This window comes from Lodderomyces elongisporus, chromosome 7, assembly GCF_030384665.1.
Source record: "Lodderomyces elongisporus chromosome 7, complete sequence".
Classification (NCBI taxonomy): Eukaryota; Fungi; Ascomycota; class Pichiomycetes; order Serinales; family Debaryomycetaceae; genus Lodderomyces; species Lodderomyces elongisporus.
The window spans coordinates 355,361-379,091 of record NC_083679.1 but is presented as its reverse complement, the minus strand read 5'-3'; the positions used below and the strand labels follow the sequence as shown (position 1 = coordinate 379,091).

At 38.8% G+C, this 23,731-nt stretch overlaps 10 protein-coding genes across 10 annotated transcripts; 7 read left to right on the top strand and 3 right to left on the bottom strand. All coding sequences in view use genetic code 12, as the record gives it.

The window, feature by feature from the left end:
* Positions 1 to 829: 829 nt before the first annotated feature.
* Positions 830 to 2,626, top strand: FLU1_1 (Major facilitator super multidrug transporter flu1; the record flags this gene model as incomplete). The annotated part of the gene is made up of 1 exon (XM_001523291.2): positions 830 to 2,626. One exon carries the CDS (start codon positions 830 to 832, stop codon positions 2,624 to 2,626), a length of 1,797 nt encoding a protein of 598 aa, XP_001523341.1.
* A 255-nt stretch (positions 2,627 to 2,881) lies between these two features.
* Positions 2,882 to 4,318, top strand: PVL30_005095 (uncharacterized protein; the record flags this gene model as incomplete). The annotated part of the gene is made up of 2 exons (XM_001523290.2): positions 2,882 to 2,887; positions 3,065 to 4,318. 2 exons carry the CDS (start codon positions 2,882 to 2,884, stop codon positions 4,316 to 4,318), a joined length of 1,260 nt encoding a protein of 419 aa, XP_001523340.2.
* A 2,052-nt stretch (positions 4,319 to 6,370) lies between these two features.
* On the top strand, positions 6,371 to 8,068 carry PGS1 (CDP-diacylglycerol--glycerol-3-phosphate 3-phosphatidyltransferase; the record flags this gene model as incomplete). The annotated part of the gene is made up of 1 exon (XM_001523289.2): positions 6,371 to 8,068. One exon carries the CDS (start codon positions 6,371 to 6,373, stop codon positions 8,066 to 8,068), a length of 1,698 nt encoding a protein of 565 aa, XP_001523339.2.
* A 172-nt stretch (positions 8,069 to 8,240) lies between these two features.
* On the bottom strand, positions 8,241 to 8,612 carry PVL30_005093 (uncharacterized protein; the record flags this gene model as incomplete). The annotated part of the gene is made up of 1 exon (XM_001523288.2): positions 8,241 to 8,612. The coding sequence occupies one exon, from the start codon at positions 8,610 to 8,612 to the stop codon at positions 8,241 to 8,243; it is 372 nt and encodes a 123-aa protein (XP_001523338.2).
* Positions 8,613 to 9,467: 855 nt separating this feature from the next.
* PVL30_005092 (uncharacterized protein) lies at positions 9,468 to 10,448 on the top strand (the record flags this gene model as incomplete). Its single annotated transcript, XM_001523287.2, has 1 exon — positions 9,468 to 10,448. One exon carries the CDS (start codon positions 9,468 to 9,470, stop codon positions 10,446 to 10,448), a length of 981 nt encoding a protein of 326 aa, XP_001523337.2.
* Positions 10,449 to 11,054: 606 nt separating this feature from the next.
* Positions 11,055 to 13,250, top strand: GBP2 (g-strand binding protein; the record flags this gene model as incomplete). Its single annotated transcript, XM_001523286.2, has 3 exons — positions 11,055 to 11,059; positions 11,371 to 11,377; positions 11,673 to 13,250. 3 exons carry the CDS (start codon positions 11,055 to 11,057, stop codon positions 13,248 to 13,250), a joined length of 1,590 nt encoding a protein of 529 aa, XP_001523336.2.
* Positions 13,251 to 13,971: 721 nt separating this feature from the next.
* Positions 13,972 to 14,250, top strand: PVL30_005090 (uncharacterized protein; the record flags this gene model as incomplete). The annotated part of the gene is made up of 1 exon (XM_001523285.2): positions 13,972 to 14,250. The coding sequence occupies one exon, from the start codon at positions 13,972 to 13,974 to the stop codon at positions 14,248 to 14,250; it is 279 nt and encodes a 92-aa protein (XP_001523335.2).
* Positions 14,251 to 15,104: 854 nt separating this feature from the next.
* Positions 15,105 to 19,637, top strand: BUD3 (budding protein; the record flags this gene model as incomplete). Its single annotated transcript, XM_001523284.2, has 1 exon — positions 15,105 to 19,637. The coding sequence occupies one exon, from the start codon at positions 15,105 to 15,107 to the stop codon at positions 19,635 to 19,637; it is 4,533 nt and encodes a 1,510-aa protein (XP_001523334.2).
* A 239-nt stretch (positions 19,638 to 19,876) lies between these two features.
* Positions 19,877 to 20,998, bottom strand: LEU2 (3-isopropylmalate dehydrogenase; the record flags this gene model as incomplete). Its single annotated transcript, XM_001523283.1, has 1 exon — positions 19,877 to 20,998. One exon carries the CDS (start codon positions 20,996 to 20,998, stop codon positions 19,877 to 19,879), a length of 1,122 nt encoding a protein of 373 aa, XP_001523333.1.
* A 730-nt stretch (positions 20,999 to 21,728) lies between these two features.
* Positions 21,729 to 23,231, bottom strand: NFS1 (cysteine desulfurase; the record flags this gene model as incomplete). Its single annotated transcript, XM_001523282.1, has 1 exon — positions 21,729 to 23,231. One exon carries the CDS (start codon positions 23,229 to 23,231, stop codon positions 21,729 to 21,731), a length of 1,503 nt encoding a protein of 500 aa, XP_001523332.2.
* Between the last annotated feature and the right edge of the window lie 500 nt (positions 23,232 to 23,731).

Genomic DNA, 23,731 nt, shown 5'->3' with positions numbered 1-23,731 from the left:
GAAAATAAAAATATATTCCTTTTTTTTTATTTTGTTTTTTTACCATCACAATGAACAAACAAACGGTAGCACCAAACAATCAAAGGGTGATATTTTCCACAAATCATGAACATTGACGATTGCAAAAACAAAAGAATAGAGCATTCTAAGAGTTATATGGACAAAGAGGAATAACAATTAATCTTACTTTGTCATTCATTTATTCAGCTAGCATTACTTTCTGCTATTACTTTGTCGACCAACAATCAACTCAACATTGCCAAAAGTAAATGAATTAAAAAAAAAAAGAAAATGAAAAATTTAAACAGGAAAGTAAATTAGCCGCCTGCATCTGCGTCTACTAACACTACTACTACTACTACTACTACTGCTAATGTTATTGTTAAATCCTATTAGTGTGAGTCTCTCAAGATGCAAGATCTACACATTCACAAACACACTAACCTCCGCTTTAGTAGAAGTTCACGATGATGACCTCAAAGAATTTGTTTTTTTTTTTTTTTTTGCAGTGGGTCAAAACAAAAAAGTACAAAAAGGAAGAAAAGAACACAAACATATATGGGTATAGCATTACTAAGCTTTTACTGCCTCTTTCTCTTTCTGTTTCACTTTTCCTTTCTCTCTATATATATATACAAATCTTCCTGTCGTGCTCTACTTTTCAAACTTTTCTTGTAAATTTTTTGTTTTCTTTCTTTTAGTCGTCTTTTTCTTTCTTGCAACCATCCACTTTCCTATTAATTTTATAGACTCAGACTAATAGTTTGACTACGTGATCCAAACTTGTTTTTTTCCTTTTTTCATTTTTTTTTTGTTTGTCTAGTCTGTAATGTCTGCCTCCAACCCTACTGCGGTGGACAACTCAGAGTCCCTCCGCTCATCCGCATCTTCTACAAATGGTTATAGCAACAACGAAGACAAGAACTTGGCCATGGAAAATGAAGAACAAGAACAGGACCCAGAACCTTTAACTGACGAAAACTTTTTCACAAACGATGCCGCTAACCCACAACAATTAGAGGCTGGGCAATTGAACAAATTCAGAACTGCTACCGACGAGATGTCCGAAGTCGAGTCCAATATCGAATTGCAAAGAAGAGTCACAAGACAGACCCTTGGCTACGATGACTTGGTGAAAACAGCCACGAGTACAAGTAAGCCAATGCCCCCAATGGGTAATGGCCGACCATTCCCACCGCACCCAGGCTCACGCGACCCTTATGTTGTGCAATTTGACGGACCAGATGACCCAGACCACCCAAAGAATTACACCTTGTGGAGAAAATTGACCTACACCGCAGCAGTCGCAATGAGTGCATTGAGTGTGAGTATGGGGTCAGCAATGTTTGCTGAAGCAACCGAGGAGTTGATGGTGATTTACCACATTGGTACCTCGGTTGCAGCCTTGGGTACGTCATTGTTTGTGTTTGGTTTCGCCGCAGGTCCCGTCATTTACGGTCCACTTTCAGAACTATTTGGAAGAAAAATCATTATGGTCCCCAGTTGTTTAGGATACACCTGTTTCTCATTTGCCGTTGCCACTGCTAAGGACTTGCAAACAATTATGATTTGTCGTTTCTTTGCTGGTTTCATTGGTGCAGCACCATTGGTGGTTGCCCCAGCAGTCATGGCCGATATGTTTACAGCAAGGACAAGAGGTACGGCAATCACGATTTTCGCCATGGTCTTGTTTGGTGGACCCATGTTGGCACCAATTTTGGGTGGTTTCACCGTCAAGAATAGTGCATTGGGATGGAGATGGACCTCATACTTTTGTGGAATCATTGGTGCTTTTGCCTTGGTTTTGAACGCCTTTGTATTGCAAGAAACCCATCATCCAATTATTTTGAAACGTAGAGCCGAGGAATTGAGAAGAAGAACAGGAAACTGGGGAATTTACGCACCACACGAGGAAATCACATTGGACATCAAGGAAATTTGCGAAAAGAACATTATGAGACCATTGGTTATGCTTTTCACCGAGCCCATCATTTTCCTTATTAGTTTGTACAATGCGTTCATTTACGGTATGCTTTACTTATTCCTTACAGCATTGCCATTGATTTTCATTGGAAACTACCACTGGTCACAAGGAGTTGGTGAACTTCCATATTTATCAATGTTGATTGGTGTTTTCATTGGTGGAGGTGCAATCATGTTTTTTGAAAAGCGTTATAACCAAAAGATGGATGCAAATGGAGGCAAACCCGTTCCGGAAGAGAGGTTACCACCATTGATGGTTGGTGGTTTTACATTCGTCATTGGTATGTTTTGGCTTGGATGGAGTGGTGCGTACGCCGAACATGTGCACTGGATTGTGCCCACTATTGGTGCGGCATTTGTTGGTAATGGGCTCATGATGATCTTTTTACCATGCTTCAACTATATTATTGACTGTTACTTGCTCTACGCTGCCTCGGCGCTTGCAGGAAACACATTTATTAGATCTGCATTTGGAGCTGCATTCCCACTTTTCGCTAGACAAATGTTTGTTAATATGAAGATCCAATGGGCAAGTACACTTTTGGGATGTTTGGGCTTGGCTATGATTCCCGTACCCTTTTTGTTTTACAAATTTGGTAAACGTGTTAGGGCCCACTCTAAGTATGCGTTTGTTTTAGAATAGGCGAACTAGGCTGTTTGCATCAAAGATGGATGTGATTATTTTTAATTAACTTAATTTAACGTATAAATGTATATAAAAACACAAATTTAATACCATATAATTTCGAGGGAAAAAAATAGATTAAAAAAAAAAAGGAAAAAAAGAAAAAAAAACAAAGTAAAGAATTAAGCCCACTCTATGGATAAATATATATATGTAAATATACTCATCAATATAACATTTATATATAACATTTATATATATACTTATATACAAATGTATGTGTTGTTGTACACTTTTTTTCTTTGCATAATGGATCCTTTTCTTTCTACTGCAAGAAAAATAAACTCGCGTTTATTGAGTCTTTGGACTGGAGATGTCACTTTTTTTCTTCAAAAAAAAAAAAAAAAAAGAAATGGCTAGAAAGGATAGAGAAGGAAATACCTACGTACTTTCTAGAGTGACAAAAGTATAAGAATAATGCAAGTATATCGAGGCTTTTCCACATGTGTACCTCGACTAGCTAAACAAACTACTAATGCCTCAGGATCTGTAAATAAACTTCTTGGTCGCCCATCAAACAATTTGTCTACTGGTCTTGTGGGGCTTGCCAATGTGGGTAAATCTACCTTTTTCCAAGCACTTACCAAATCGACATTGGGTAATCCAGCTAATTACCCCTATGCCACGATCGAGCCTGAAAAATCCATTGTTTTGGTTCCACTGGAAAAACTTGATCACTACCTGAAATTGTACCAGCTGTCAAAAACTGTGCCCACCAATCTCACCATTTGGGATATTGCTGGTCTTACGAGAAACTCGAGCACCGGTGCGGGGCTAGGTAACAAATTTTTGAGTGATATAAGGCAAGTTGATGGTGTGTTGCAAGTTGTGCGGGGTTTTGTTGATGATGAGATTATCCATATTGAGGAAAACAAAGTTGATCCTGTACGGGATCTTGTTATAGTGCAAGACGAGTTGATCTTGAAAGATTTGGAGATTATCGAAAGTGAAATTGAACGTGCAAAAAGGATGTTGAGAAAACCAGGGGACAAGAAAAGTGTGTATGAGTACCAACTACAAGTATTGGATAGATTAAGTGACTTGTTGTATGAGGGAAAGAAAGTTATAAATGGAGAATGGGACGAGGAGGAGATTGACGTTATAAATGGACTCAATTTGTTGACAGCCAAACCCACAGTTTACTTGTTGAACGTGTCGGAAGAAGATTATTGTTTGGGGTCCAACGAATTCTATCCACAGGTTGCGAACTGGATCAATACAAATTGTCCCGAAGACAAGGTGATTATATTTAGTGCACAACATGAAAGGATGTTGAATGAGCTAGAAGGTGAAGAGCTTAAAGAGTATAAGGAGATGTACCCTAAAGAATCGGTGATTCCGCTGGTTGTTGAAGAGATGCGAAATGTTTTGCATTTGATTTCTTTTTATACTTGTGGACCCATTGAGGCGCGTCAATGGACAATTAGAAAAGGAAGCACTGCACCCGAGGCTGCGGGATTGATTCATACTGATTTGCAAAAGACATTTATCAACGCCATGGTTTATAAATGGCAGGACTTGTCTAAATTGCAAGCTTTGGATGAGACCAAATTGAAAGCTAGCGGGAAACAGCATAGAGAAGGTAAGAAGTATATTGTAGAAGAAGGCGATGTTTTGTTGATCAAAGCAGCTGGCGGAAATGCTCGTTAGAAAGAGAGAAAAGGAAGAAAACAGAAATACTTCACTAAAAGACAGGTTTTGATACAAACAACAATGCCAATAACCAATGAACCCAAAATGGAAATCTGTGAATAAAATAAAAAATGAAAGAAATAAATCTGGGGTAGTGGGGGTAGTGGGGGTAGTGGGGAGAGTGTGGGTTGGAGTGGAAAAAAAGAGATATGATGAAATTAAAATGAAGTATATATTATGTAAATAGAGCTAGAAATTGATTAGATTCAAATGCAGGTGGGTTTTTGTGTTTTAACCAAATAACTTTATTCTTGGGTAACCGGTAATTCATTCTACACCAGCTGTCATGCAAAATGTGTTTTTTAATAATGAAATGTGTAGGTTGAAGGAGAAATCGGGGAACAACATTGAAAATAGAAATGTACAAAGAGAGAGAGAGAGGGGGGGAGGTGTTGGTAGAGGTGGTGGTTGTCCTAGTACTGCTGGTGCTGTGCAGAAAGGCGGGTCAATGTGGAAAATGGGAAATAAACCTCGAGAGCATCGTGGGTGGAGGGGGGGGGGGGGAGGCGAACTAAAGATAATCACCGTAAAAGGAAAACAAAACTTTACACGACCAAGCGAGTGGTGCGCGTGGTGCAAGTGGTTGGGAATGAGGTGGGAATGAGGTGGGAATGAGGTGGGAAAAGTGTGAAGGTTACAACTATATAGCGATGATGGCGGAATGGGATTGTACGCTGTAAAGATTGTAGCGGCTGAGAGTTCTAATCAACAAATAAAGACAGCAATAATTAGGAATATGCTGAATGGCAGAGAATATATGAAGATAGCCTATAGCTGGCCTATATAGAAGAAGAATAGAGAAGGTCTTAAACTATATCTAAAGCTATTACTCCATCTCTTCCTCATTTCCCCATTTCCCCATTTCCTTTACTCTTCTTCCTCTAAATTATTCCCCACCCCATTCGGTGATTCATAACGGTTTTTTCTGGGATATGCTTTTTTTCTCTTTTTCTCTTTTTCTCTTATTTTTTTCCAACTATTTGTTTTCCAGAAACTGGTTTCTTCACTTTTTCCTTTCTTTGGCTTTTGGTTCTTTTTTTTTGGGGAGGGGCGGGGTTTCCAATATTTGCCCATTCACTCTTGACATTTTCGGGCTTAGATAATTTCTTGGTGAGACATTTAAACGTTTGCTTGAGCATTTTGGGTGTTCTGCAATGCTCTTTATTCTTGATTTATGTCTTCTGCTTCTTAGCATATGGTAGCGTTGGTGTTGCATCATAAAAGGAAAAAAAAATAATTTTTTTCTCTTTTTGGGATGTTGAGATAAGAGATTTCATTTACTCGCTCTGCTCCGTCGTTCCAGTTATTCTGCAAACAAAGCAAAACAAAACGAAACAAAACAAAACAAAGCCCTGTTTCAGTGAACAGTATTTTACCCAATCCAGGAAAAGAGGTATCTTGCTTTATAAAGGCAAAAGCACTAGAGTTGGCAATTCAAACGAAAAAGTAGAAAAAAAGAAAATGGTCACACTACTTTGCATCTTCATTTGCTATTGGTGTCAAAGTAAGCACAGCACCGTTCCTATTCCTTTATCATAGATTTTTATTTTTACATTTTTTTTTTATTTCTTTTTATTTCTTTTTTTTCTTTAAATTTTTTTTTTAATTTTGGCTTTACTTCGGTGTTCGTCTTTTTGAAGCTTAACCCAAAAATATAAAAAAATAAAAAATAAAAAATAAAAAGAAAAAGAAAAAGAAAAAAAAGTGTAGCATAATACATCCATTTGTATGTATATTGATATATCGATATATTGATATCAATATATGTAAATTTTTTTTTTTTCAATATTTCCAGGTCCTACCTCTCCTTCCCGCCCCACACACACACATACATACATCGGATAAATGCCGGTACCAAGTAGCAGCAGAAAATCTTTACTACTAGTTCCATCGTCATTGTTATTATTTAAACAACAACTTAGACACCGATCAGCAAGAGCCAATAGCAAAGAATACTCCAATCACTATTCATCCTCAAAACATACATACATAGCATCATCTGGCATTCCGATGATCTCATCAGTCTATAACTACTTTTTCAACGGCAATTCTTCAACATCCCCACCTTCATCGTCTAGACAATACTCCACTAATAACCCTGCGATATCAGATGAGCAAGCTTCACAGTTCCATCCAAGGCTAGCCACTATCTTCCAGCAGTTGGACTCTATTGCTCCACGATTCTTTTTGCAAAAAGGCGAAATAGAGATCATTCAGGAGCCCACAATATTTTACGAAACTTTAAAAAGCAAAATTTTATCGGCCAAGACCAGAATCTTTCTATCCAGTTTATATATCGGCAAGACACAACATGAGTTAGTCTCATGTTTGGATAAGGCCTTGGCACAAAACCCCGACTTGCAAGTGCTGATACTTACTGATTGTTTAAGAGGAACCCGCGAAGCTCCCAACAATACATGTTCGGCATCCCTCTTGGTTGCGTTGGAAGAAAAGTACACCAAGCGCAGAGTAGATATACGCATGTACCATACACCTCACTTGTCTGGATTAACAAAGAGCCTTACTCCAAAAAGAATTAATGAAGGATGGGGCTTACAACACATGAAATTATATGGGTTTGACGATGAAATAATTCTCTCAGGAGCTAACCTTTCACAGGATTACTTTACCGATCGCCAGGACCGATACTACTTGTTTAAGAACAAGGCCATCACCGATTACTACTACAAGATTCACAATGCTATATCATCCATTTCATACCAGATCTTGCACACCACCAAACTCAAGCAAGGCTTCAAATTGGTGTGGCCAACAACAAACCCAACTTGTGAACCACACTTGAACCAACAAAGATTCATCAGTGACACCTCACACTTGTTGCTGCCTTTGCTCAAACAACATGAACTAAAGTCATTTGATGAACACCGCAACCACCTGGATTTTGACACTGTTGTTTACGCAGTTTCACAATTCACTCCGCTCTTTCCACTGAACCAAGACTTGTCCACTGAGAAACCAGCAGTCTTGCGTCTCTTATCTTACTTAGACTCCCCCAAGATCAAGTGGTGGTTTACTGCAGGATACTTTAATATGCTTTCGGAGATCCAGGACAGATTGATTAATGGCCAGGCAAGAGGTAAAGTCATCACGGCATCACCCAAAGCCAACTCATTCTACAAATCACCCGGTGTATCGTACTATCTCCCTGAGGCGTATTTGCTTTTCGCCAAGAAATTTCTTGAACATGTCAAGCGAGTTGGCAAGGAACAACTAATCACCGTGTATGAATGGCAAAACGGCGTGGTGAACACCCCAGGAGGCTGGACATACCACGCAAAGGGAATCTGGATCACAGTGCCAGAGGAAAACGATCCAAGTATAACCATTATCGGATCTTCAAACTATACAAAGAGAGCATACAGCTCCGACTTGGAGAGCAATGCGATAATCATTACAAAGGATGAGACATTGAAACGCGAGATGACTAAAGAAATAGACCATTTGATGGAGCATGTCACAGAGTTGACATTAGATGACTTTCAGCCCAAACAATTACCCAGTCCAACATTGCCACAATCGGAAGCGGTTGATTCGGTTATTGTTCAGGATGTTGCATTGAATGGTGAGCAGCAAGCGTCGGTGCTGCAACTGCTGCATGGACATCCACCAAAGTATGCAATTGATGAAGATCGAAAGATTAGTTATGGTGTGCGTCTTGCAGTAAAGATCCTAGGTGGAAAACTATAGGAAATAAACGTAACATTACATACAATTTGTTAAGATACTTTAGAATTACACTTTTTTTTTTGGCTCTTACTCTTATTTTATTTTCTTATTTTATTTTATTTTATTTTATTTTCTCTTCTCTCTTTTCCTCTTTTTCTTTCTCATTCATGTTTTTTTGGTGTTTTTCGTTGATCTAAACACTCTTGTAATGTATTTTATCCGTGTTTTGCAAACCTCTATAGAATCGCAGTTGAATTGTAATTATCATCAAGGACATTCCTTGGCCAACCATCACAGGCCATGTTGGAAAGTTTATGGGCAACTCAAACCATTCATACCCACCTTTATCTCCACCTTCTTTGCCTAGAACAAGTATAGTATTGACAACTCGACCGATGAGTGGAAGCAATACAGTACCACAACATGTAAATAGCCACCATGAATTTAATCCTTCCACACTCTCACTGGTCCAATTAATGACAATTTGTGGCATGTATTGCACTGCGGCTACCGTTTTGGAGATGAACCATATGGAATCTGCAATGTCCAAATTATTAATCTTCATCTGCTGGAATAATAAACATTTGATGAAATAAATGAGTGGAAGCGTAATCAAAATTAAGAAACCGATACAGTTCAAACTTAGACCTTGATGTAATGTAGCTGTAGATCTGTACGCTCGTAGTTGGTATAGGAGGATCGCCTGTGGTAAAAGTGCAAGCCCATCAAATAAAAAAGTTAGCGTGTTGAATGGAATTGTGTTTGTTGTGCTCTCCAAAAAGATATAGCGGGTCCGATATAGCTGTAAAACCGGCTGCAGAAAATATACAAGAGTGTAGGTAAGGAGCGTCGTCGTAGTGATGCCTTGTAGTATGATATAATCGTAAGATAAGTTTCGTATCGATCCAGAACCCCGCGATCGAGATCGCGACCGGTTGTAACGAAACTGTAATAGGGAGGATGTTAATGCCAACACTGATGCAAGAAAGTTACAAATATCTATAAAATGCATTATCTGCCATGTGATTAACCTATATGTAAAAAAGTCGTAATGAATGGGGTGTTTGGATCTCACGGAATAAAAGTTCTGAAGTTTGGAAGTTTATGAATCCGAGATTTCGGATCGCAAATATTAACGCCAAAAAAAAATATTGTATAGTAAAATTTGAGGATAAAATTGTACAAAGAATTAAAAAAAAAAAATAAAAAAGTAAAAAATAAAAAATAAAAAATAAATAATAAAAAATAAAAAAATAAACAAAAAAAAAACAAAAAACAGAAAACAAAAAACAAAAAACAGAAAAAGAGAATCGGAAAAAGCGTGGAAAAGCATACGTAGATTTATTCACAGCGCAATTTAAAACATCACGCTTTACAGTCAACTTCCATGTGCTGATACATTTTCAACTCATAATTTATCATGGGCTCAGAAGTGGAAGGAAACTGGGATATAGTGATAACTTCACTCCAAGATATTCGCAACTCAAGTGAATCACTCACGTTTGACTCCATATACGCTCACCTTGCTGCAAATTTCGACGATGATGAAGACAATCATGTGCAAGAAACGCTTGTGACGCTTAGTACACAGGAACTAAACAAGCTAGAAGAAGAAATTATTGAGCACAAGGCAAATATAGCCACTGCAAAGAGACTTATTGATACGTCATGTGAGAATTTACAAAGTTTGATTGAATCTTTACAGCGACAGGAAACAAAAAGACAACAAAAATCAAAAAAAGCACCAGAGTCTAAATCCAAATCTCCAGGCGATACTCCTGTACCGTCCAGAAATAGAGCTGCTGCTGCTGCTGCTGCGGCTGCGACTGCTGTTGTTGGTAAAGCTGGCAAGGCTGGCCTGGCTGGTAAAAGTGCTGCGGGCAGCAACAAGGGTAGCGGTCACTCTACAGCTAGTAATGGTGGGTCTGCGGGAATTGGTAAGAAGGGCAAGAAATTGCGTAAAGTTGGCCGTTCATTTTGGCAGTCGAAATACAATCCTCATGAACCGATATATGTCGGGTCCGAAGTTGCGTTCAAGTTGCGCAATCGTGTTAATGAATGGATTCAGTGTGAAGTGGTGAAGATTATTGGCGACGGAGTCAAGTTTGAAATACGAGATCCTGAGCCAGATGAGAATAATAATCCTGGTCAAACGTTCCGAGCCAATTACAAAGAAGTTTTATTAATTCCTCCAGATGATGAGACAGCGAGAGAGTTGCCCCACTACGCATATGGAACCAAAGTGCTAGCAAGGTATCCCGATACCACTACATACTATGCAGCTATTGTTGTAGGTCATAGAAAAGATGGTAATGTGCGGTTGAAGTTTGACGGTGAAGAAGAGGTTAATAAGGAGACTGAGGTGACGAGAAGATTGGTACTACCGTTGCCACAGAAGTAGGGCTTTTCTTGGCCTTTGTCTGTGACGGTTGCTACTCCTCATCCTGCCCCTCCCACTCCAGTGTTACCACTAATACGTAGACCTATTTAGGTGACTATATATACAATGTTATTTACTTATTGATTTATTTATTTATAAATAGAGATATATTATATAATACATATGCATGTATGTGAATGTGAGTGTATACATTTCAAATATAAATTGTCATTGAAATTGCAATATGGTATTTCAGATGATGTATTTTTGTGTGTAATTTAGTTCTTCTTACTGGTCTGAAGTCGTACTGATGTTGATGGTGGTGGAACTTTTTCGGTGCGGAGCTGGGTCGTGCAAACTTGCCACGATTGTATTTCTCAACGCATTATGCACAACCAAAGCACACACACACACACACACACACTCGATCTCTCGCTCTCTCGCTCTCTCTCCTTTTCATACTCGCTGAGGAAGCCATCAACTGAAAATACATACCAGCGCAGGTCAACAATACTAATAATATACATTAACTAAACAAAGTCCGCTTTATTCAGCTTTTTTGCCACATAATTGAAAAAAAAATAATACACAGCTGATAAAACATTCTGTTGTTTTTGTTTTGGCAAAATGGAGTCTATGGATATAGATGATTATTCAAGAGTATGTTGAAATTAGAACAAGGCGCGGAGAATAAAGGTAAATGAGAGACAGAGGGTACCGATCAAGACAAGAGATCAATGAAAGAAGGATAAGAAAAAAAAAACGATAACAAAAGAAAATTGGAGAACCAAAGGATTCAGTAAAGTGAGAATTCGGAATAAAAGAGCGCCATACCTTTTTATATTCTACGCTGTTGCTTTGAGAGATTCGGTTGCTATAAGTGCTGCTTGATGCTCGATGATGACCAATAGTGGAACTATAACATCCTGTGTTTTTTGCCTAGTAAAATGGTGAGTGAAAGTGTACTTTTGCTTTCAACGATTATTGCGATTATTGCGATTTTCACATTCATTACGATTCTTGTTGTTCTTGTCGTTGTCGTTGTCGTTGTCATTGTCATTGTTACTGTTGTCAGCTTTGCATCACTTTTTCAATAGTGTTTGATCTTGATGATCAAAAAGCTCCTTTCATATATTGCAATCTTTTAATTTTTATTTCCCATTTTACTCGCCGCTTTGTTGCTCATTACCATTTTCCTGCGATGGGCTGTATCGTGTGAATTGCTTTGCTAACAAAATATGCTAGGACCGTTCGCGTTCACCCGTGAGAGATAGAGCTGGAGGTGACGATGCAGGACAACATGCATCTGCTACTGGTGGTAGTGGGAGAGAATCATATGGGAGAAGAGACTATAACAGCTCTGGTTCTTCATACCGAGGCGGTTATAGAGGTGGTGGTAGTAGCCGGGGTGGTAGTAGATATGACCGTGGCAGAGGAGGTTATGATCGGGGCAGAGACTATTCCAGAAATTTCAACTCAGCTGGGGCTGGGGCCGGGGCCGGGGCTGGAATGTCATCAGGAAGCGGCGAACACTCTTTCCGTTCAAAATCAGATAGGAATTATGACAACTCAGTATTCATAGGAAATGTTCCCTTTGATGCAACTCCCAGAGATATTGAATCGATCTTCAAAGGAGAGTTTGAAATCGTCAGAGCCGATATTGTCACCAAAAATGGAAGGTCCAGAGGTATGGCCACAGTTGAGTTTAAAAATAAAGATGGTGTTACAAATGCCATTAACAAGTATGACCACTCAGAATTCCAGGGAAGAGAAATTTTTGTCAGACAAGACTACCCACCACCTGAGAAGAAGCTGTTTGAGCGTGATGGTGATAAAGGCGGGAGAAGCGGAAGAGGTGAAAGAGGTGGAAGGGGTGGATATAATGACTCCTACAATGGGAGAGGAAGAGAAGCTGGAGCTGGAGGGGCATACAGTGGATACGGTGGCCGCGGAGGCCGCGGAGGCTATGGCAATGATCGTGGTGGATATGGCGGTAGAGCCGAATACAAGCCTCCTCCTCCTCCGGCTACGCCTGGTACCGAGGTGTTTGTTGGAAACTTGCCCTTTTCTGTCAATTGGCAAGCTTTGAAGGATCTCATGAGGGAGGCTGGTCAAGTCATCCGTGCAGATGTTCGTTTAGACGACTGGGGAAGATCGCGAGGATTTGGAACAGTTGTTTTTGCCACCCCAGAAGAAGCCGATAAAGCCGTTAATATGTTTCAAGGTTATAGCTTGGATGGAAGAGTTTTGGACACTAGACACGGACGTTCCACTGCTGTGTCGACTGGAGAGAGATTCGGAGGAGCAGGTGGATTCCGCCAGAGCGGAGAAAGGAATACAGAATTTACTGAAGGAGTTACAGGAGGAAACGAGGAGCCATCAGAAACAATTTTTGTTGAAAATTTGCCGTTTAGTACCCAAAACGATGATTTGTTTGATTTATTTGAGACTGTGGGAAGAGTTACTAAGGCTGAGATCCAGTACCAGGCCGATGGTAGGGCTAGTGGTAATGCAGTTGTGCAGTTTGAATTGGCAGAGTTGAGTGACAAGGCTATTCAAGAGTTGAATGATTACGAATATGGTGGTAGAAGACTTCAAATAAGTTACGCACATCGACCAAATGCATCATCATCAACATCATCAACATCCAATGCTAACTCTACCACTACTGCTGCTGCTGGTACTGAGTCGACTGGTGGAAATGATGATGATAATTCTAATGCTGATTCTGGTGGTTTTGAGGATACCGATGTTGTCGTTGAAGATGCCCCCGATAACAATACTGCCGATCCCGTTGATGATGACTCTACACCAGTTGAATAAACAAAGCCTTGTATAGCTGCAATTCACAAAAGAAAAAGAAAATATAGAAAAGAGGAAGAAAATAAAAAGAAAATAAAAGTAAAGTAAAGTAAATTAAAGGAATGAAAAAGTAGAAGTAGATTTGAAATAAAACTAGCATTAGATTGATAACTTGATTCAGAATTGATTTGGTTTCCAATTCAGTTTTGCAATGTGACTGATTATGGTGAAACCATTGTAGGCAAAAAAAAAAAAAATCCAAAATGACTTTGAGTACACGACCAAGGATCTCAATAATAATTCTCCGCTTTTCAAGCAGCAGACCATTGTATCCCACTTCTATTCTGTCTTCCTGTCCTACTCACACTCGCTACCCTATACTACACTTCACACTACCTTACACCACAATAAAAATTGTTAAAACCACAGGGTGAGACATAAATTAAATCTAAACTTTGTTCACCTTGATACTCTCTTTATAATAGAAATGAAATATATTACCAAGAGAGAAAGTAAAAGGTCATTAAAAGTCGATTTCGAAAAACAACAATCTAATTGGCCCAGGTCCACTTCTCCATCCGAGTCCCAGCCACAATCTCAATCTGTGTCTCTGTCGTTTTCGTTTTCTTTTATCAAAGCGCACCATGTCTTTCTAATTTTCCTAGTCGTCTTGGGACTTTTAGTATTCCATTTTCGCTACAAGATTGGCGACTTTCTTGATCGCTACCGTACGCGTCGAAGAATGAGAGAGCAAGGCTATTATGAGAATATTGAATCGTTTGAGGACGACATCAATGATGGATTGAGCAGTCTGAACTTTGACTTGGAGGCAAATAATGTCAATTTGGGTGATACGAGAGCTGGTTTGGATGCAGTGGCAAAAACAGAGATTAGAAAAATTATGGATGACCGTGGGTTGAGCTTTGACGAAGCCAGGTTGGAATATACCAAAGGAAGGTTTAATGAAAATGGCATTGATGAAGATGGGCTTCCACGAGATCCCAAATTAGTTAGATTTTAATAATAGATTTTTAACGGTAGATTTTAGAATAAATAGTTAACACCCTCTTTCTGTATACAAACCAAGAGTAGTTTCTTTCTTGTCGAATATTATTAGAACACTTAAAAGAAAAGGAAACCGATAATATTTGAAAGGTTCAATAATTATTGTCGAAAATGGAGCAAAAAAAAAAAAGGACAAAAAAAACACAAATGAATATGCTAAATTCTTTAGAAAATGAAAGAAAAAAAAAAACCAACACTGCAGTAAGCAAATGTTCTTTACAAAAACTATTTTGTTCATCCCGTAATTGTTCTAGATGTATCCTTTTATTTTAAGATCAAATAGTTTTATTTACAAGGGTCGAAAAGTAGAAATACTCCTGATCATAGATTCTAAAAAAAAATCTTGCCTACTTTTTTTTTTCCATCAGTAGATCTGTATCTATGTTCTAGTCACGTGACAAAGATACTTGCTTTTCTGCCTTAAAATATTGTATATTTTTACTTTTACCGAAATAAGTACTTAGAAGGGCTCGAGAAATTCGCGGATCTTTAAGTGGTTTTGCAGCGGATACTATTCACAACAACGAAGAGACGAAATCCAGAAGGACCCTCAAAATACCTCAAGTGCAAAGAAAGAAGTCTATGCTACACATCTTCACATTGCAGATTGAAAAAGGAAAAAAAAACTGATTCTATTTTGTTTTTGTTTTTGATTTTCGTTTCTTTTTTTTTTTTTTTGCTTGTTTCATCTGATACAGTTTACTTTTTAAAGACCAGACTTTAAAGATCGATTGTCTATTTCTTTTGTGTGAATCTCCTATACTACCACTACAACCACGACAAACTTCTTAATCAACCCTACAACAACGGATGAGTCTATATAAGAGGCTAGCATCGGGTGAGCACGATAATGCTTGCCTTCACATGCAGCCGCGACTCCGAAGTAGTCATCGTACTAGTAACAACAACAATGATAATAACGAATCAAATGATTTAATTGGTAATATACTGCACTTGCGTGGAGAGTTTGATGTCCAAAAGACGGTGTCGCATCAGCAACTCAGTCCAGGGCTGTTACGCGAATGGAATAGGATATTTGAGGAAGCAGCAATATTTACAGGGTTTGACGAAAAGCTTTTTGGGACGGTGGTCACTATTGTTTATCGTAATTGTACATCGGGCCAGATATCAGCCCAGTCATTGACCAAATTTGGATTATCAACTTATTTGGACTTGAAGCTCGATTCCTCATCTAGATTTTGGCCTAGTTGTGAAAATTTATTACCAAAGTACAAGAAATCACACGTTCGAAGAGCATTGGCAATACTGAATTTGAAAAACTCAAGTAAGCTCTTGAATCACCATGAATTGATGGGCACTTTACCCATGTGGGATGAAACAGACGCAGGTAACCTTGCCAACAACATGAAATTGATCCAGAATGCAAAGCCCAGTGAGGTTGGAAAAACATTATTAGACTTTGGTCTACTTCAAAACCATCACATACTGACATTCATAATGGATGTCGTTTATGATAGCAATAATGCTAACGAAATGATCTCAACAGAGAATAACAAAATAGTAACATTGCTTGGAGAACAACTTGATCAACTTTTTGATCCCTTACTAGAGTATTCTCCCGAGGTTATGGAAATCACATATACTCCCGCTACATTAAGTGCAAGTGGAAATGCAAGTGGAAATGGAAATGGAAATGGCAACAAAAACATGCACCCTAAAGAAAAAGCTTTGTTGTACGCAAATTCTAAAGTTCAAAACATAGTTGACGAGTTTGTAAATGTGCAAACAAAATTTACAATGGGTCTCGTTGAGCTACTACAAAACTTTATTATCCCTTTAAGAATAAGTGCTACAGAACTAAACTCAAAAGCCACAAATAGAATAGCAGAGATTAATCGTATTTTTCCTCCAACTATAGACGAAATGGCTAGGATCAACTGTATATTTAATGATGCTTTGCTCAAAGCGCGTAAGATCAACTACGTTGAGGTGTTTAATGCCATTGGAACAATAATACCTTATTTTTACAAACCTTGCATACGTCATGAAGCAAACATGAAGAGTTTTTATGCCAAACTCAAAGGTTTTTATCAAGACAATAAGAAAAGCGTTTTTGATAATGAACGCATCAACCGCTCGAGGTATGCTGTGACGGAAATTGATACGATCGTGACGGGATCGTTGATGATGTTGCCAAAGTTGAAACTAATCATGAATCGTCTTTATGAAGAGATAAAGATTGAAGCAGCAAAAGAGACCAACCAAGCCAATGAAGTTTATATTGATATTGGTAATAAAAATGTAGACACTGCGATGGGATTTATAGAAAAGCAATTTCGCTCTGCTATGGAGGTATTTCAAGCTCTAGGAAATGTTGAAGGAGCACCGCTGGGAGAAATAGGAAGAGAAAGAATATTTACACCAACAGGGAAAATCTTGACCGAGTTAGCAAACAACTGGCCTGCAGAGCTTCAATATGGTTGGCTCACACGGAAAGTCATTGGAATCTGCGAGCTAATTCCGATAAGTCCCAATATGAATGATTCTGAAACACTGCATTATAGGGAAGTGTTGGTTGTATTTTCAGACCACTTGTTATTCATACAGGTCCAGAAGCCAGAAGACGTTGTCTCTGAGAATAAAGAATGGACAAGGCAAAACTCCATTTCAGTGGCAGATGCATTGTTGCATTCATTGGTCAATGAAAAGCCACTTCCGAACCTAGACTCGTTTCCAACAATGACTGTATCTTGTTGGTGCAGCATAGACGACGCAATTGTTTCGCAGTATTATTCTTTGGGAACCAATGGAGCGCAACAGGACTGTGTACAATTTTTGAACCATACAAAAAATGGGTTCAAGACATTGAACATGGGCCAGCCAGAATATTCAAGGCATTACCACACAGTAGACCGTTCGGGAAATGATATAGTGGATTTAGTGACCAGAGCAAAGATATTGGAAAAAACCACGGCATTTCATTTGTTCAAGTCCCCGTGTCATAATGGTTACGAAAAGATCTATTACACTGCTCATGACTCGGTATCATATGGCGCAGAAACCCTTAGATCGCCGTTTGTTGTTTTTCTTAATGTTGATACCGATGTTTTAGCTTATTGCCAATCTCACTCGCACATACAGTTGGCCTTACAGTTTAAGCTGACCGAAAATGATAAGGTGGAGGTTTTTGGGTACGGCAAATATGGGAAGGTGCATATTGATGAAATAGTATCTGTTTCCAATCTTTCGTCTTTTGTGATGGATGTGCTAGTCTCTACGGTTGGACGCATTTTTTGTACATACAGCGCCATCACAAGATGTCTTATTAAAGGTAATAGTAATGATTTAAGGAGAATCAGCGAGGGTTGGGTAGGAAAACTTGAAACTGCCAATGCAGTAAACCCTATTGCAACAATAGAAAGGCCGATTTCACCTCCAGAAGCTGAGAGGAACAGTACAAATGTGCCCACAGCAGCTGTTAATACAGCAACTAAAGGCGTCCCCACCGTTACTAATACATCTACCACTGTAGATGCTGATGAGAACACTGGGCGAAGCTTGGCAAAGCAAGGTAATAAGTCCTTGAGCAAGAAAAAATCATTAGTGAATAGGCTTTTCAAAAAGAATCACTCCCCGAAAAATAGCCAACGCATCAAAACAACTCTTTCAACAAACACGATGTCAAGTAAGGCAACTTCTGCATCTCGGAACTTGCCAAACACATTTATCCCTCAAGGAAATAAAACCGAGTATAAACATGTGTTTCAGCCTGTGCCTATTCTCGAAGAGCGTGCAGACTCAATTTCCAGTGTCATTATTAATAAAGGGAACAATGATGTGTATAGAAATGAACAAGAGGCTTATCACAAGAATAAGCATATGCGAGAAACTTCTGGTGGGGTTGAGCTTGAACTGAACTTTTATCCAAGTGATGATCACAAGGTTCATCAACCAATGCCTTCAATTGAAGTACATCTGAACTTTCAATTTCCTATGGATAAACACATCACACATACCACACCGATCAGGACTACTGTTACTAAACCTGCCGTTGCTAAATCTGCCGATGTCAAGCACGCAACATCCAGCTCAGGTGCTAAACTAGACACCGAAACTATACCATCCAATTGCACGATTAAACGTATCTCGACATTTGATGATCTCGCAATTGTGCCCAAAAGATCCACAAAACGTCCACTCCTGTGTATGTCTATGCTTCAAGATTATGATTATGGTGCACATGGTAATACCGGTCTCAGTATTGATACTAATTGTGAAAACATGGAATCTGAACCAAATTGGGTGATAGCAATGAGTAGAGAAAACTCGTTGCGCCTAAACAACGAAGTAAGAAAGCTATCTCAGCAATTAATCAATCCAATTGAAGATATAATTGAGTTTGATGAAACGACAATGAACCAAGCAACAGGGAATGATGATGACAATGGAGAAATAGAAATAGAAAAAGAAGAAATAGAAGAAGAAGAAGAAGAAGAAGAAGAGAAAGATGGAGAAGGCAGAGACGTTGATGAGAGAGATGTGGATGATATCAACGCGTATATAGCGGATGTTAATCTTCTCAAAAAAGTCAGAAAAGTCAATGTCGATACTAATCGACATTCACAAGCCACGTACACAACTGCTGCTGAGAGCTCTATATTTGATTATTGCGGCCGTGACGCAGGTGCAGCCACTCACAAAGGCACACAACTGCCGCATAAAACATCGACTGTGAGTCTGATCTCTCTAGATCACCATTCTTCCACCATGTCTGGAGAAGAGATACCGTCTACATCATCTATGGAAATTATCACCAATATTGATCATCTCCCCAACTTGCATCCACCACGGTTCATGGATAGTAAGTATGCTAAGTCACGGATAAAGCGCGACATATCTTCAGTATCAGTGACTCCATCAGCGTTCGCTTCCGACTTAGGGAAATTGATGGATATCGAATTCTCAAATGGCTTCATCAAGCAAGGTACTATAGTTAGAAAAGTGACGGGTCCCAAGCTAATACCATATTCAATACCAACAAAAAACAAGAATTGTGAACATACTCTTGTCAAACCCAAATTCTCGAGTGAGCCCAATTGGCAGAATGTATCAGTGGAATCAAGAACTTCGTCAGCGTCGAACGTGTCAGAAAAATTCTTTTCTCCTTCTTTGGAAGAAAATTCTCAGCTGCCTCGCACTCTTGTCGAAGAAGAATTGAATCAAGAAAAGCAGGAAGTAATGAAGGGTCAAGCAGCGTCATTTGAAAAAACAAAGCCAATCAGTGATTCTATGCGGGATGAATCAATTGCACAGTTATCGCAATTGCTCGAACAGTCTGTAAACTTTGAAGATTTTCAAGTAGAGTCCCTATTATCAACATGATATACATGCAGAATAACACAAATGTGAATGGAATATTTATACGCCTTTAATATATAAAGATATGTACTACAGAACAATTCAATTAATTTCCTTTCTTTTTTTTTTTTTTTTTTTTCTTTTTCCTTCCACCTCCCGATTACTAGGTTTATCTCGAATAGAAATAAAAAAAAATAAATAAACATTAAGAAAAAAAAAACTTTGTTCTACTCTGAAGAAACTAATACATCTATATTCACCATTTAAGCCTGTGATTTCAAGATCTTGGTCACAGTTTCGGCAATAGCATCGCCGACTTCCTTGGTGGTGCTTGAACCTTTCAAATCAGCAGTCCTTATACCAGAGTCGAGCACTTGTTGAACTGCTTCTTTCAATGCAGCTGCCTCCTTGAGACAATCCAAACTCAATCTCAACATCATTTCGACAGACAAGATAGTTGCAACGGGGTTAACTTTGTTTTCATCTAGATCTGGTGCAGAACCATGGCATGGTTCGTATAATCCAAATGCAGAGTTTGTGTCTGGTAAAGATGCCAATGATGCACTGGGTAAGAGACCTAATGAGCCTGGAATCACCGAGGCTTCATCTGAAATGATATCGCCAAACATATTCGATGTGATAACAATACCATTTAATTTAGTTGGATTTTGGATCAAGATCATTGCTGCTGAATCAATCAATTGGTGTTGCACTTTTAATTGTGGAAATTCGCGAGAAATGACATCATCAACTGTTCTTCTCCATAATCTTGAAGAAGCAAGCACATTGGCTTTATCAAGGGACCAAAGTGGAAGTGGTGGCTCATGTTGCAAAGCCATAAATGCAGCCATACGAGTAATACGCGTGACTTCGTCAACGGTGTATTTTTCCGTGTCCCAAGCTGTCTTGCTGTCACTACTTTCCTCTTGTTCTTGTCTCTCTCCAAAGTAGATTCCACCAACCAATTCTCGCACAATGGTGATATCTGTGCCGCGTACAATATCCGAACGCAAAGGTGAAAGTTCTAATAATGATTCGCTTGCAAAGTTGCAAGGACGAATGTTGGCGTACAAGTTGAGTTCTTTTCTGATCTTCAAAAGTCCCTGCTCTGGACGAACAGAACCAGTTCCCCATTTAGGACCACCAACAGCTCCGAGTAAGACAGCATCAGACGATTTGGCTGCCTCAAGAGACTCGTCAGGAAGTGGCGAGCCAGTAGCATCAATGGCGGCACCACCTATAAGGTGATGTTTGAAATCGAATTTAATTTTCTGGTGAGGTGTAGAGGATTCAATTGCCTTGAGCACTTTGATTGCCTCAGCACAGATCTCTGCACCAACATGGTCACCTGGAAGGATGGTAATAGTCTTTGTAACTTCTGACATTGTTGTTATCGTTATCGTTTGTTGTTATATTATATTATGCTATACTAAATTATTGCTGGGGTAGAGTCGGTGGTTGTTCTCAACTATATAAAAAATGTAGATGTAATGTATGTACCTACTAATTGACCTAGAACGAGTGGGTGGGTGTTCAAGAAGGTATAAATATAAGGGCAATTTTAAATGGAGGAAGGAACTCTGGGTTAAAAATGTTTAGTATTCTTTAATTTAAACTCGAAGAAAATTTCAGTCATATTTTTCTTTTTTTTTTTTTTCTGTGGTAGACCGGTACAGGATCACGAGTTGTGCGTTAACCGGAGCAGCTAAAGAAGAAAAAAAAATAATTTATCATCATAGTTAGTAACCTTTCCTCCCCCACACAAACATGGAAATGCCGACTTCGCTTGTGAAAGGATAAATATCTTCCCTTTCTTCTGTTTATTCTCTTTCTTTCCTTTTTCCCCTTTCTTCCCTTTCTTCCCTTTCTTTCCTTTATTGCTTTCACGAAAATAAACAGTAAAGTTGCTGAAAAAAACACGCTTCACCTCTTTAACTCTTGGAACTATAAGATTAAAGCAGATAATAGAAAACTAAAAAAAATGAAACAATGGATATATATATATATATACACATATACACATATATACATATAACCTCTAGTTTAAATACAAAAGACAAATACAAATTGCTCATCAACATCTTACATCATCATCAACTCATACCCACCTTACTTTTAGTGGCCACTCCATTCGATAGAATCCAAATCAATTCCTTCTTGCACCATTTCCCATAATGGCGACATTTTTCTCAAAAACTCGACTCTCTCGTTGATTGCCTGAATCACATAGTCAACCTCATTCTCTGTAGTAAATCTTCCAATACCAAATCTGATCGAAGAGTGTGCCAAAGCATCATCGGCTCCCAATGCGTGCAAGACATAAGAGGGCTCTAAACTTGCTGAGGTACAAGCCGAACCAGAACTCAAAGCAATGTCTTTCAACGCCATAAGTAATGATTCACCTTCAATGTAAGCAAACGAGACATTAACACAGCCAGCATATTGGAACTTTGGGTTGGTTGAACCATTGAGAATAGTGGATGGAATTGAAAGTAAACCATCTTTCAACTTAGCTGACAACTTTTCAATATGATCCTGGTCAAACTTGTGCTCTTCCTTCATCAATCTGGCAGCCTCTCCAAAACCGGCAATCAAAGGTGGTGCCAAAGTACCTGACCTCAAACCTCTTTCTTGTCCACCACCAGTAATGATAGGGTCTAATCTCACTCTTGGTCTTCTTCTCACATAACATGCGCCAATACCCTTTGGACCGTATATCTTGTGTGACGAAATGGACAACAAATCAATCTTCATTTCATTCACATCGATTGGGATCTTACCATATGCCTGAGCTGCATCGGTATGGAAGAATACCTTGTTTGCGCGACAAATCTCACCGATCTCTTTCAATGGCTGTATAACACCAATTTCATTGTTTACTGCCATCACTGAGACCAAAATGGTATCTTTTCTAATGGCTTTCTTCAAGTCATCCAAGTCAATTAGTCCTTCCTTATTAACAGGCAAATAAGTCACATCAAAGCCTTCATCTTGCATGTGTCTAGCCGAGTCCAATACACACTTGTGCTCGGTTTGAGTAGTGATGATGTGTTTCTTGGTTTTCTTGTAAAAACGTGGCACACCTTTGATAGCCATATTATTAGTCTCTGTAGCACCACTTGTAAAGATAATTTCCTTTGGGTCGGCATTGATTACACTTGCTACATGTTCTCGAGCCTTTTCAACCTCTTTATCGGTTTCCCAACCGTATGCATGTGTTGATGAGTGAGGATTACCATAGAGTCCCGTGTAAAATTCCAACATCTTGTCCAAAACCCTAGGGTCAACTGGCGTTGTTGCCTGCACGTCGAGATAGATTGGACGAGTACCAAATTTGGAAGCGTCTCTTGTTGCAGACTTTAAAGATATGGAAGATCCCTCTGGTGGTTGGATCGGCGACTCCAAAGGGGTGGAAACATGGATATTACCGGTAGTTGTGTCCAATTTAGTAGTGGAAGACAAGGGTTTTTGGGAAGAAGCCTCTTCGTTGGTAGTTTTGGCTTGTGCTACTGATGGAGAAGCTGAAGTGGCCAATGATCTAGTTGCCGAATTTGAAAGTTGACGATGACAAACTTGGTGCAGATTCTGCCTGAAGTATCTCAAGGCCAGTCTATACATTGTGAATTGATGAATGGATCGCTAAATGTGTAAACGTATTACCAAATGTATTTATTAAAAGTATTGAATATACTATGGTGGCAATTGTTTTACAAAAAAAAAAAAAAATTTTGATCCTTTAACAACAGAAATAATGAAAGGCGACTATTGTAAGTAACCAAGTAGTTGTGATTCCAAAATGTAGATATAAGAACAGATTTTTTTCTTTTCCTTTGTTAAAAAAAGAAAAAGAAAAGAATACAAAATTTTTTAATAAATTGTGTACTAATTCCTGTTAAATAAAGCTGGCGTTGAAAGAAGGAGGAGATGATTACTAACTCCTTTAAACTCCAGTCTTCGGGTTTTATCTTGAACTTTTTTATTTATTTTTTTGTTTTTTTCTTTCCCTTTCTCTGTCATTTTCTCTCTTTTCCTCTTCCTCCCCTCTCTCCCCCCAAAATGAAAATACCGATGTAAAAAAAACTCTATATGCAGTACAACATTGGATTTGTCTCAGAATA